This window comes from Vicia villosa, linkage group LG3 (assembly GCF_029867415.1).
Source record: "Vicia villosa cultivar HV-30 ecotype Madison, WI linkage group LG3, Vvil1.0, whole genome shotgun sequence".
Lineage (NCBI taxonomy): Eukaryota > Viridiplantae > Streptophyta > Magnoliopsida > Fabales > Fabaceae > Vicia > Vicia villosa.
Genome location: NC_081182.1, coordinates 59,932,251 through 59,944,614, shown reverse-complemented (window position 1 = coordinate 59,944,614; position 12,364 = coordinate 59,932,251). Strand labels below are relative to the sequence as shown.

The 12,364-nt window shown below is 29.5% G+C and overlaps 1 protein-coding gene across 2 annotated transcripts; it reads right to left on the bottom strand.

Annotated features, from left to right (window-relative positions):
* Positions 1 to 3,961: 3,961 nt before the first annotated feature.
* On the bottom strand, positions 3,962 to 5,089 carry LOC131655877 (uncharacterized). 2 transcript variants are annotated; one of them, XM_058925676.1, is made up of 4 exons: positions 4,888 to 5,089; positions 4,550 to 4,845; positions 4,338 to 4,475; positions 3,962 to 4,242 (listed from the first exon to the last, which is right to left on the bottom strand). In XM_058925676.1, exons 1-4 carry the CDS (start codon positions 4,949 to 4,951, stop codon positions 4,066 to 4,068), a joined length of 675 nt encoding a protein of 224 aa, XP_058781659.1. In that variant the 5' UTR covers positions 4,952 to 5,089; the 3' UTR covers positions 3,962 to 4,065. The 2 variants fall into 2 exon arrangements, with proteins under 2 accessions (XP_058781659.1, XP_058781658.1); XM_058925675.1 differs by having other exon boundaries at positions 4,550 to 5,088.
* Positions 5,090 to 12,364: the final 7,275 nt, after the last annotated feature.

Genomic DNA, 12,364 nt, shown 5'->3' with positions numbered 1-12,364 from the left:
CACCATCTTCTAAGAATGAATCAAAGACATAACTTAAAATATACCAAGCATCATGTTCTAAGAATCAATTATAGACATCACTTAATCCAAGTATTGTGCAATGCCACAAATAATGAAATGCAACTTCATAAGACTCATGCATGTGGTACCAAAACAAGGGATTAAACCTATCTCATTGATCCAAACACCACCGAGATACGGCCACCGCCAACTCACTAATTACACACAATGGGAATTAGTTACCACTGATCTAAACACCATCGGGATACAGCCACAAATAATGATTATGAATGCATGCACAACATATAGCATACTAATCATCATCACCAAATCAAGATGAACAATATCGTCACAAAATAACTCACCGAAAGCAACACCGAGTATAATGTATTCATGCTTCAACACTATTCAAACAATCACATTATACATAATTCACACCGAACACAACATCAACATTACAATTATGTTGGTACAACATCACCACATGGTCACATTCATCCAATTATACACACAATATACAAACACACCATAAATGGATTAAATCGAGATTTTCAAAATAAAATCGAGTCACTTCCAATTAGGCCAATCCATTAGATAGGATACTCAATTACCTTTCCAGCGCACAAAACAGCGACCAAAACGGACTTACGGTTCAAAAGTTATGACCTTCGAAAAATCTGTCAAAAATTGAATGTTGTGAGTCGATGCATGGATTCCATGAGTCGACGCATAGATGATTCTGCCCCCTTCGAGTTCACTCAGGCTGACCCTATGATCGACTCATACTGGGTAATTTTTCTGCATGAGCCGACGCAAAGATCACTTGAGTCGACGCATGGTTGTTTTATGCATAATTTTTCTGCGATTTTGTGTTTCTAGGTCTGCGATTCCTTGACCCCAAAACCCACTTTTTCCTTTATTTTAAACAATTTTAAGTCTTCTAATACATGTATAAAACTATGGTTATTAACTACATCATCTTAACACAATTCTTATTAATCTATTGCATATTAACACATCTAAATCACCAAAATTCATCATATCATCATCAAACCCTCATAACCCAAAATTTCCCAAAAACCAATCATACAATTATCAATCACTTAAACCATTTATGATAATCTTGATAAACTCCTCATACCTTAGATTGAAGCTTACTACCAAATCCCCTTCTTGTTTTACGATTCCCCTTTGTCTCTCTATGCCCTAGCTCTTACTTTGCCTCTACCTCTTTTCCCATTCTCCAAACTTTTTACGACTGAATGAATATCTCTCCCTTTATCCTAGTTTAATCCTTGGACCCTTTGTTTCTATGATCTTTCCATCTTACCCCCACTCATTCTCCTCAATTTACCATCTTGCCCTTAATATCTCTAACACTAAAATAACTCTTATTTTTCTAATTAAATTAATTCCACTTATTAATCTAATTATTATAATTATTCTCAAATACTCTAAAATCACCCAATACATCTAAGCATCACATAAATCACTACAACACCACATGATTTATCAAAACATTACATAAGTCATCATTATAAATCATCACAAGAACTCAACATAACAACACATATTCAAATACTTCACAAAAATCACTAAAACATCATTTATGCCAAATACCTCACAATGACTTATAGACTTACGCATTAATTAAATAAATTTATGTTGGAACGTCATGGATATCATTTGGAATGTCAATGTCTTGGTGTGGAGATGATCATTTATTAGAGAAATTATTCATCTCAATTATAATTTTTAGTTCAACAGAAATCCATTTATTTTATTTGTCTTAAGGTGCATTTGGTTTGTAACCTCTTTGTGCCCGAATTTCATCTCGTTCTTTTGTAATCGAGATTGAGTACCATTTGTACTCCTATCAATATATGTTGCTTAAAAAAATCAAAGATACTAATTTTAAATGTATAAACTTATAAGCTTGTGTAAGATTAAAATGATATTGCCTAACAAAGGTGTAATCTAATAAAATGCAGTGTTTTTTTTTGTATTTGAAGTAGTAATGATAGTTTAGAATGTAGTTGGATAGTGTAAAAAGCTCTGGTATATAGTTGAAAGATAGTATCAAGTAGTGTGGGAGCTAGTATTGGAGCATTTAATATGAAAGAGCACGAGGAAACACATAAGTAATCTAACTTATTTTAGGAGGAAAGTAATATTATGGTGAAGCCTTCAATGTTATTGATATTGAACCTTAAAAGCTTAAAGGCTTGAATACAATTACGCATATGTTCTCTATTTATAAGTGCTTTAGGATGTTTCTAGAATAGAACTATCTAGACTTTTGTTTGTCTTTTATACATTACATTAACATAAAACTTTCTAGGCTATAAGTTAATCTAAGATTTATTGGAATAATCTAGAAACATCTAGCAACTTTAGACTATTCTATTTTTCTCTAAACATTGTCATATATTTTTGCTAGAATGTTCTAGAAATGTGCATCAGTTTCAACACTCCTCCTTGATGCATATTTCGGTAACTCCAAGTGTAGTCCATTTTTGTTCAAATGTGAATTTGTGAAGCTATCTTCTCCTTCATTGATAATGTTATGTAATATATTTTATTTTGAAAAGCATTACCTCCATTGTGATTCAATTTTGTAACACTACTTGTCACAAAGATTGTTATTAAACTTTTTCTCATCATTGTTGAAGGTTTTTGATGAGAATCGTTCCCGCTCCTTAGTTGCGCTTGTGATATTTCTTATTTGTCTTGTTAAAGACTTGTAACAAGGATCACTTTTGTTGTCTAGTTGCATGTGAATCTCCTTGTCGGCTTTATTTGAATAATTATGACAGAAATTACTCTTGTTTCTTAGTTGGTTGTGAGTCTCTTTATCATTATTGTAAAAGACTTTTGACAGAGACTCATTCTTGTTTTAGTAGTTGCATTTGTCTTCCTAGGCTTGTACTCAAGTTGAGCCTCAAAGGTCACATGTCTTAATTTTCTTTATCGGACGCACTTGTGCTCTATCAGAACTCGAGTCTTATTTGCCATAGATTTACGATATTAGTTGGACTTGAAATTAAGAGAGTCGGAATGTTAGGTTACCTGAACTCCCCTCTCTCATTTTTAGTTTTGGGTTTGAACTCAAACAGAGTCGAGCCGTGTAGCTACATGTACTCCTTTGTATTTGAGTCAGAGACCTCATTTTCTAGTTTTAATAAATAGTTGGTGACAAGAAGAAATAGTTTGCTACGCCTAGGGAGTGATCGAACATAGCTTTGATACCACTGTTGGTATTTGAAGTAGTAGTGATAGTTTATAATGTAGTTGAATAATGTAAAAAACTCGGGTATATAGTTGAAAGATAGTACAAGTAGTGTGGGAGTTAGTATTGAAGCATTTAATATGAAAGAGCACGAGATAACACATAAGTAATCAACTTATTGTAGAAAAGTAATAGTATGATGAAGCCTTCAATGTTATTGATATTGAACATTAAAGGCTTAAATTTTTGAATACAATTACAAAATAATTGGATAGCATCCGAACACAATGGTTGCATGTACATGAGAACAAATCATTCATCAAAGATAAAGAACATAATCAAAGATAAAGAACACAATGGTTGCATGTACATGAGAACAAATCATTCATCAAAGATAAAGGAATTATAAAAACAAAATACATGAGAACAAGGATGCAAGTGAGGTTGCAATTTTAACAAAATAAAAATGACCAAGAAGCACAAATTTTGTGTCATTGAAATTCATCCAAGTATAACCAGAATACCATCTACTAGTACTGCTTACCTGGACAACGGACTTGGTGAGCAAAAAATATTGAGATAATAGAAATGAGTTACTGTATTATTTCAGTTCAGTTTTTTAAAGAAAAAGGGTCGGCATAATTATCCAGTGAGGCACAAAAATGGCTAACGCTATGCAGTTACCACATGGAGTACGGGCATGGAAGAAAAGGATACAAACAATAATAGAACTGATTCAAAGGACGCTTCTATCAATATAGTCTTAGGCTAGTTTGAAGACCAATTCTTCGTAATGACAAAATCAAATATATGTTACATTATTACCATGGTGTGTGTTAGGTTTTAATGGCGCACGAATAGACCTTGTGTTCTCCCTTCGGTTTTCTTTGTACTTCTGCCTGGAAAGTTGTGGCATTGCTATCGGAAGGATGTGTGGCTTGAAAGGTGATGTAATACATACCACCAGCTCTCCAGGTTGTCCTTAAAATATCAGCAAGCACAAAATTTGAACCCTAGTTATAATCAAGTGTACCATTTTAGTTGATATATGAATGAATGAATAAACATAATGTAGTATATCCATAAGTAAATATTGATAGTTTTGAACCTGATTCTCATTGTTGTAGTTGTCTAAGGCAGCATTGCATAGGGGAGTGACATTAAGTCGACAATCATCGTCTATGGGAAGCGGAATTACACCGCCACATAGACCTGCAATTTTTGGAGGGGCGATGGCATCGAAGAGCTGGGAGTCCAGAGTCAAAATTAAGATAGTGAAATTGAGAGGAAAACGAGATAGATAGATAGATGGATGCTTACACTTAGGTTGCGAGAGCGCTCTCTATAGTCAGCCATGGCGACTTCAATTTTCTTCTCTCTTTCAATCCAGGCCTTGTTCTTATACTCAAAGCGTCCAGAACACATTGTAAAAGGTTTAGGGTCATCCTCATACATCGAGAAGTCACTCGCAACAAGATCTTCAGGCCGTTTCAATTCCCAATCATAAATCACCCGCGGTTTCGGCTTCGATCCCGGTTCCGTTTCAGAATCCGAATCCGATTCCGTTTCCGAAACCAATTCCGATTCGGATTCCGATTCCAATTTGATCAGTTTACCTCTATCTTCCAAGCTTTCCGATTCCAATTTGATCAGTTTACCTCTATCTTCCAAGCTTTCCGATGGAGGTCGGTTGACACCGAACACGCTGGTATGGAGTTCCATCGACAATATGCAGTAAGGGAGGAATGACAAATCAGATACACCTAAACCTAAAGGAAGATACCCATCATCAATCAGATACACCTAAACCTAAAGGAAGATACCCATCATCTCTACGTTTTTTTTTTTTTACAGTTTGGGCTGGTTTTAACTTGTTATTACCCCCAAAACTCTAGGGGTGTGTTTGTTTCATGGATTAATATTATATTCCTTGGAATCCTATTCCAAGGATTATTATTCCCGGGAAAATTATTCCAACCTATGTGTTTGGTAGAAATTTAGATTCCTAGGCATAATAATAAAATTTGTTTAATTTTAAATTATAAAAAAATAAAAATAAAAATAATTATGAGTAATAGTTGGAAGTTAGAGTTAGTTTAACTTATTCCCATGGGAATATTTTATTCCCACCCTTTATGCCTTGGAATAAGAATTCAAAAACTATGTGTAAATAAGATTCCTTGGAATAAAAAATTCCTTGGAACAACTTTTTAAAACTTGAATCAAACATGGGAATATTGCATTCCCATGCTCATATTCCCAGGAATAATTTTGGTAACCTTGAAACAAACACACTCTAGGGAATTTAAAAGGGAATCTACTTAATATAAATTTAAGGTTGTCATTTCATTTCATTTCATATTCCATAACTACTCCATAATACTAATTAATGATAAATTTTAATTATTGAAATTATAAGTTACAAATTTTAATACGATTTATTGTCCTTTTATTAATTATTGTTGTTGTGTATATAAATACATAATTTATAGAAGAGTGTTATATATTGTCCTTTTATCCTTCATTTTTCAATTTTGTATAAAATTTTAATTAATAATATAATATTAGAAAAATTATTATTAATAATAATATTATTATTTTCATATATTATTAATAGTGATATTTTGATTTCTAAATAATTAAATTAAAATATTAATTATAGTTAAATTCGCAAAAACGGATACCAAGATTTCAAAAAAAAAATTGAGATATTTCTTCAACTTTTTCTTTTCTATAACTACTTCATGACCCACTAAAAACCTTTATCCTTAAATAAGATAATAAAATTTCACTATTTTTTATTCTATTTCAATGAAATGTTTATAAATATACAACTAAAATAATATAAAAATCAATTATAATTATATACAATTAATGTAAAAAATAAATATATTTTAATTAAAATACAAACATTTAAAGAAATAAATTTATATTAATAATAATCATTACTCTCCAACCTTTAAATGTTTTTCTTTTCATATTCCATAACTACTCCATAATACTAGTAAATAATAAATTTTAATTATTGAAATGGTAAGTTACAAATTATAATAAGATTTATTGTTCTTTTAATAATCATTGTTGTTGTGTATATAAATACATAGTTTGTATATGACTTTTACATATTGTCCTTTTCATCATTCATTTTTCGATTTTGTATTGATACTTTTATTTCTTTTCTTACTATTTTCACTTCTTTTCTTACTCTATGATCTAACTATTATTTGATTTATATGGGATGTAACTCAACTTCTATTCTATTAATTGTTATCTATATTTCAGGTACACTTTTAAATTTTTGATGGTAGATTTTCGTTTTTCTACCCAAACAATGTAAACAAGATACTTACTTTTTTAATTTGTATTGATATTTTTATTATCTTTCTTAATTTTTGACACATATTATAAATATTTTTTTAATTTATGTGGAAGATTTATGGCTTAACTTACTATATTATATCCATTACCTAAATATTGTAGCTATACTTTTTTGTAATAATTTTCTTATATTATTTCGTTATCTACTTTCATATATTTCTCTTCTATTTATTGGTTGATTTCAATATAATTATTTTTATGTGAGTGTAAAGAAGAAAGTAGATTCGCATTGTTACTTTTGTATTTTTATTAATTGAAAATCATGTAAAAAATGAAAATTCATGTAGATAAATGTCTTTAAATATAATAAATTGAAGGCTTTCAGGAAAAAGAGAAATCTAAAAAGAATTTAGGATTATTAATATTTTATTTTGTACAAGTGATTTTTTATTTACTTGATATGAGATTGATAAAAATGAATGATTTTAATATAATCAACCCATATGGAAATGAGATCACCTTTTCTTTTATATTGATATTTTTATTAATTTTTCAATTCTCACTTATGTTTTAGCTATCTTTTCATTTATGTTGCAGCTAATGACCATTTGTTTATGTTGCATGTCATTGACTCAATGTATCAATTATTTTAATATTTTATCATTATTATTGTAATAGTTCGTCTTCAAAAATTTTAACACATTTTATCATTAGGTAAGATTGAAGTTAATGAATAAATTGTATGAAATTTTCAAATAATTTACAAATTAGGTTTTAATTTTTATAGTGAAAAGGAATAAAATTATTCTTTGAAAAGGAATAAAATTATTCTATTTGTAAAAATATTAAACTATAACAAAATAATCTATACATTTTATTTTATTGATGAAGGAGAGAAAATCAAATAGAAATTTTTATTAAAATAAAATTTAGGTAATCATTGCAATATAGTAGATAATCATTTTCATACCGATAATAATTTTTATTGTTTATTGCACCAACTTTTAAATATATATTTTTTTTCATATTTAAAAAGTACTTCAACACTCAACTTACACTAATAATTAATAAGAAACATTATTGTACATATAAATAGGTACTTGATGAAGGAATTTTACATATTTATATTATACATTTTGGCTTTCTAAGATTTAAAACTTTTTTTGGACCTCACATTGAATAAAAAAAAATTATTAGGTTTTCTATATATATAGACTAAACACTAAAGAATAATTTAAATTTAAATTGATCTACTCTTATATGTATTATGAATTTAATGCTTAATCACAAATATTATCTACATATAATTTAATATAATATTTTTATAATATTGCATTATTCACGTGAATATGACAATTTTGTAAATTTAAAAAACATAATTGTAATTATATATATATATATATATATATATATATATATATATATATATATATATATAAATAATTTATAAGGGATTCTGATTTTTTAGAATTTTATTTATATTTTTTATAATTTTAAAACACATTTAAACATATGATATAATTTTTATATAGAAATTATTAAGATAAAAAATTTAATAAAACCCGTGCAACGCACGGGCCATAAATCTAGTTTCTTTCTAGATTTTGTAGCGGGTGAAAAAAACTCCAGAAAACTTTATAATGTTTTTCTGAAATGAATTTTTGAACACGTATGTGAATGCATCTTAAATTAAAATGTATGTTTGAAAAAAATATTGTTTACACGTGAACATTAAATTTAAATATTCAGTGATATTTTCAGAGATTCATTTTTAAAAATATTCTTTTTATACCACTTTATTTATTGCATGAACTATTTCATTCACCTCATTTCATCCCATAACCAAAAAAAATTATGCATTCTCAATCGATTTTTCGTCTTCAAACTAAGTTTCAAGTGTTTTATCATGTCAAAGAGAGCATACAAAATTGCAATTTAAGGTAAACTTTTCTCATTTCATCTCTGATTTCATAACATTGAAGAATGCTTTTTGGATGAAAACAATGTGTCATCAGAAATGCATTTTTGAAACCCACCTAAATATTATTTCGAAAATGCATTTTTGAAATCCACCTAAATATTATTTCGAAAATGCATTTCTGAAACTGTCTGTTATAGGAACAGAATTCTTAACAGATTTCTATTTTTCCCAGTTTTTGATACGATGCATCCCGACATGTTTTCCAAAGTTGTTTCGGACAAGTTGAATGTTGATGCTAAGACGAATCAAGAAAATGTCAGTGTTCGTTTAAATTGCACGGATCATGTAACGTGGATGATACGTGGTGGTTTTGTGTCATTTCTGGTAAACATAATCATGTGTTGGAAACCAAGCTACAAGGTCATCCAATTGTAGGTCGACTTAAGCAGGGGGAGAAAGAGATTATTTCAGAAATCTCCATAATCAAAGTTGCGCCGAGAAAACATACTAGCATATTTGAAACGAAAAAGACTACAAAGTGTTTCAAATATCAAGCAGGTATACAATGAAAGTTATAAACGGAACATTACGAGCTAAGGTCTGAGATCTGAAGTGAAACAACTTTTGAAACTTTTGGACAATAACCACTATGTTTCAAGGTACGGAGTGTGTGATGATAAAGTCAGTGTCTTTGCACTCATACAGAAAGTATCAAATTGTTCAACACATTTTCAACTGTCCTTATAATTGATTCAACGTACAAGACCAACAAGTATAGACTTCTGCTTCTAGAAATTGTTGGTGTCAATTCTAAGGAGAAGATATTTTCGGTTGGATTTTCATTTTTCGAATGTGAGAAATAGGACAACGTTACATGGGCATTGGACATATGCAATAGTTTGTTGAAGGATCCACAAAATATGCCTAGCGTCATTGTAACCAACCGAGATACTGCCCTGGAGAATGAAATTGGTAGTTTGTTTCCTACATCACACACATTACTTTATCGATATCATATAACAAAAAATGGAGAGCTAAGCTCAAACATGCGGTTCACACCAAAGATTTACAGAGTGAAGACGAAAACTTGGTCAAATTTAGTGTTGTGGTGGAGAATATAATGGATACATGGACAAATATTTTAAAATCTTCTACAAAAGTGTTGTATGCTGAGAATGTGGTACATTACAGGAACATGTGTGTCAATTATCCAAAATTTCTAAAATATGTTGAATATACTATTCTTGATCGGGTGAAAGAGAAAGTTGTGTGTGCTTGGACGGATCGAGTTAGACATTTGGGAAACAAAATAACTAATATAGTCGAATATGCACATGTTGCGTTGAAGAAATGGTTGAGTGATAGCAAGGGAGAATTTTGTAGAGAATGGAACACAATGAACCAAATGCTTCAAAACCAACTTAATGAAATTCAAACAACTCTTGGTTAGAGCATAACTGTGATAGAACACCGATGCAAAGATGACACTTTATACTCACAATTGGTTCTTAACATATCACGAGCGGGATTGAACTTTATTTTTCATGAAACAAAGCATGTGGAGACAACGGGGCTGCATCATTTGTATTGGGTATCTTAGATCGCTCATTTTTGTTCAGGTTTATTTGAAATCGGGTGTCATATTTCGGCTACATCAGTGGAGTGGACGACTCATTCTGCAAAAGAGGTGAAAACTTGACCGAATGATTTTTTGGAATGGATGGCAGAATCACCAAGTTGAAGGAGCTTGAAAGAGAATTGATTTTATAAACGTGAATAAATTACAAATATTTTTATAAATGAGAAAAGTCTACTATTGATATAATTGATTTAGTAAACAGGAATAAGTTACATATATTTTTATAAATAGGAAAAACTCTATTATTGATACAAATATTTTTATAAGCGGGAATAAGTTACAAATATTTTTATAAACGAAAAAAGTCTACTATTGATACAATTATTTTTATAAACGGGAATAAATTACAAGTAATTTTATAAATGGAAAAAGTTTACTATTAATACAATTATATTTATAAAAGGTAATAATTTACAAATATTTTTATAAGGATTTAATGGAAATACACCGACAGTGTAAAGCAGTTTTACACTGTCAATGAAATCCAAACCATTAATTTTTATAAACATTTTTTTCTTTAAATCATATGTAAAGTATTTATTTTTAAAGGTTGTGATACACTGACCGTGTAAAAAAATTACACTGACGGTGCACTACCTTTAAGCTCTTTTTATAAACGCGAAAAGTCTATTTGTGATACAATTATTTTTATAAACGGGAACAAGTTACAAATATTTTTATAAACAAGAAAAATCTACTAATTATTTTTATAAATGGGAATAAGTTAAAAAAAATTATAAACAGAAAAGTCTAATATTGATACAATTATTTTTATAAACACACACGAGTTTTAATTATTTATATTGGATCGAATAAGTATATTGTTGTTACAAATAGTTAAAAATACTACTTTCATCAATGCATAAAGGTTGCTACATATTATTAGTTTATATTTGTGATTATGTGAATATTTATGATCTATAAAATAAATTTTAAAACTGACAAATGAGATATCGCAACGTATAATATGAATCTAAACAGAACTCATGCCATAACACGGGTATGTTACTAGTTAGCTATTACAACCTCTGAACAATTACATAATTAAAAATAATTAAGCGCGCGAATAAAAATCGAAGAATCGAGAAGAGGTTAAAGTTAAAAGGTTAAAGTTAAATAAGACCTAATTATAAGTTAATTAACTTAATTAAGTCCTAATTAAATTATTTATGTACAAATATCAAATTAATTTGTTAAATCCTAAAAGGTTAATTGAACTATCTCAATATTAGTTTCAAATCCTAAAAATAATTATTTTTGGTATTTTTTGGAATCGATTTTAAATAAAAAAATCTTCATTCTAAATTAATTAAAGGTTAATTATACAAATAATTTTATATCAAAAGATAAATAAAATATTTTTGGGTTCAAAATTAATTAAACATTTTATTGACCTAAATTTGAAATCAAAATATTTTTTAGGATCTTTGTATTAAAAAAGAATTTGTGAAAGAAAACTAAAAATAAATTGTAAAATAAAAAAATAGAAAGAAAGCAAAGGGATTAGTGGTAAAAAAAGAAGAAGAAGAATGGCCTCCCTATGGCTTGAACCCGTGAACTGGAGATTGCCAACCAAAACTACCAACCATCTGCGCTGCAAGTTAAATCTGTTATTGAGTCCACAGCGAAATAATAAATATGAAACGCAAGCTATATTTGAATTCAAATGAAAAAGTCAAAGTGGGCCCAATATTGCTTAAATGGCCAATCACATGTGAACGGGAGCCATCTCTTTTTTGACCAACCAATGCTGTCGCGCGAACATGTCACGCCTGCAGTCAACCAGGTTCAAAGAAAATGAGTCGTCGGACCGGTGTAATTCCGGTTGTCTTCTCCGGTGGGGTCGACGACCGAAATCGGCGAAATCGACAAGAAACAAAAGGAAAACAACCCAGATCACCTAAATCGAGGGCCACAAATTCAATTGTGCTCTTAGTTTTGGCAGAAACGGACTGTATAATGAGGTACGAACAGAAAACGAAGTCGTTCCCTAAATGTAACACCCCATAATTTCCATTATTTAATTTAATTGGAATTTAAATTATTTATTTGGATTAATTGATATTTTGGTGAATTATTGGAAAATATAATGAAAATAGAGTAATTGGGCCAATGTGGTGATTAGTAAAGTGGGTTATTGAGTAGGCGTTTTTACTAAGTTAATTTTTATTTTCATAAAATAAGAAATTTGAGGAAGAAAGGAAATAGAAAGCCAAAGAGGAGAAAAAGAGGAGAACACAAGGAACAACGTGAAAGA

Coding starts and splice junctions, on each gene's coding strand:
- LOC131655877 (XM_058925675.1), bottom strand. CDS start 4,951: ATGGAACTCCATACCAGCGTGTTCGGTGTCAACCGACCTCCATCGGAA. Junction 4,476..4,549: donor AGCGCTCTCGCAACCTAAGT/GTAAGCATCCAT, acceptor CTGGACTCCCAG/CTCTTCGATGCCATCGCCCC. Junction 4,243..4,337: donor ACTACAACAATGAGAATCAG/GTTCAAAACTAT, acceptor GATTATAACTAG/GGTTCAAATTTTGTGCTTGC.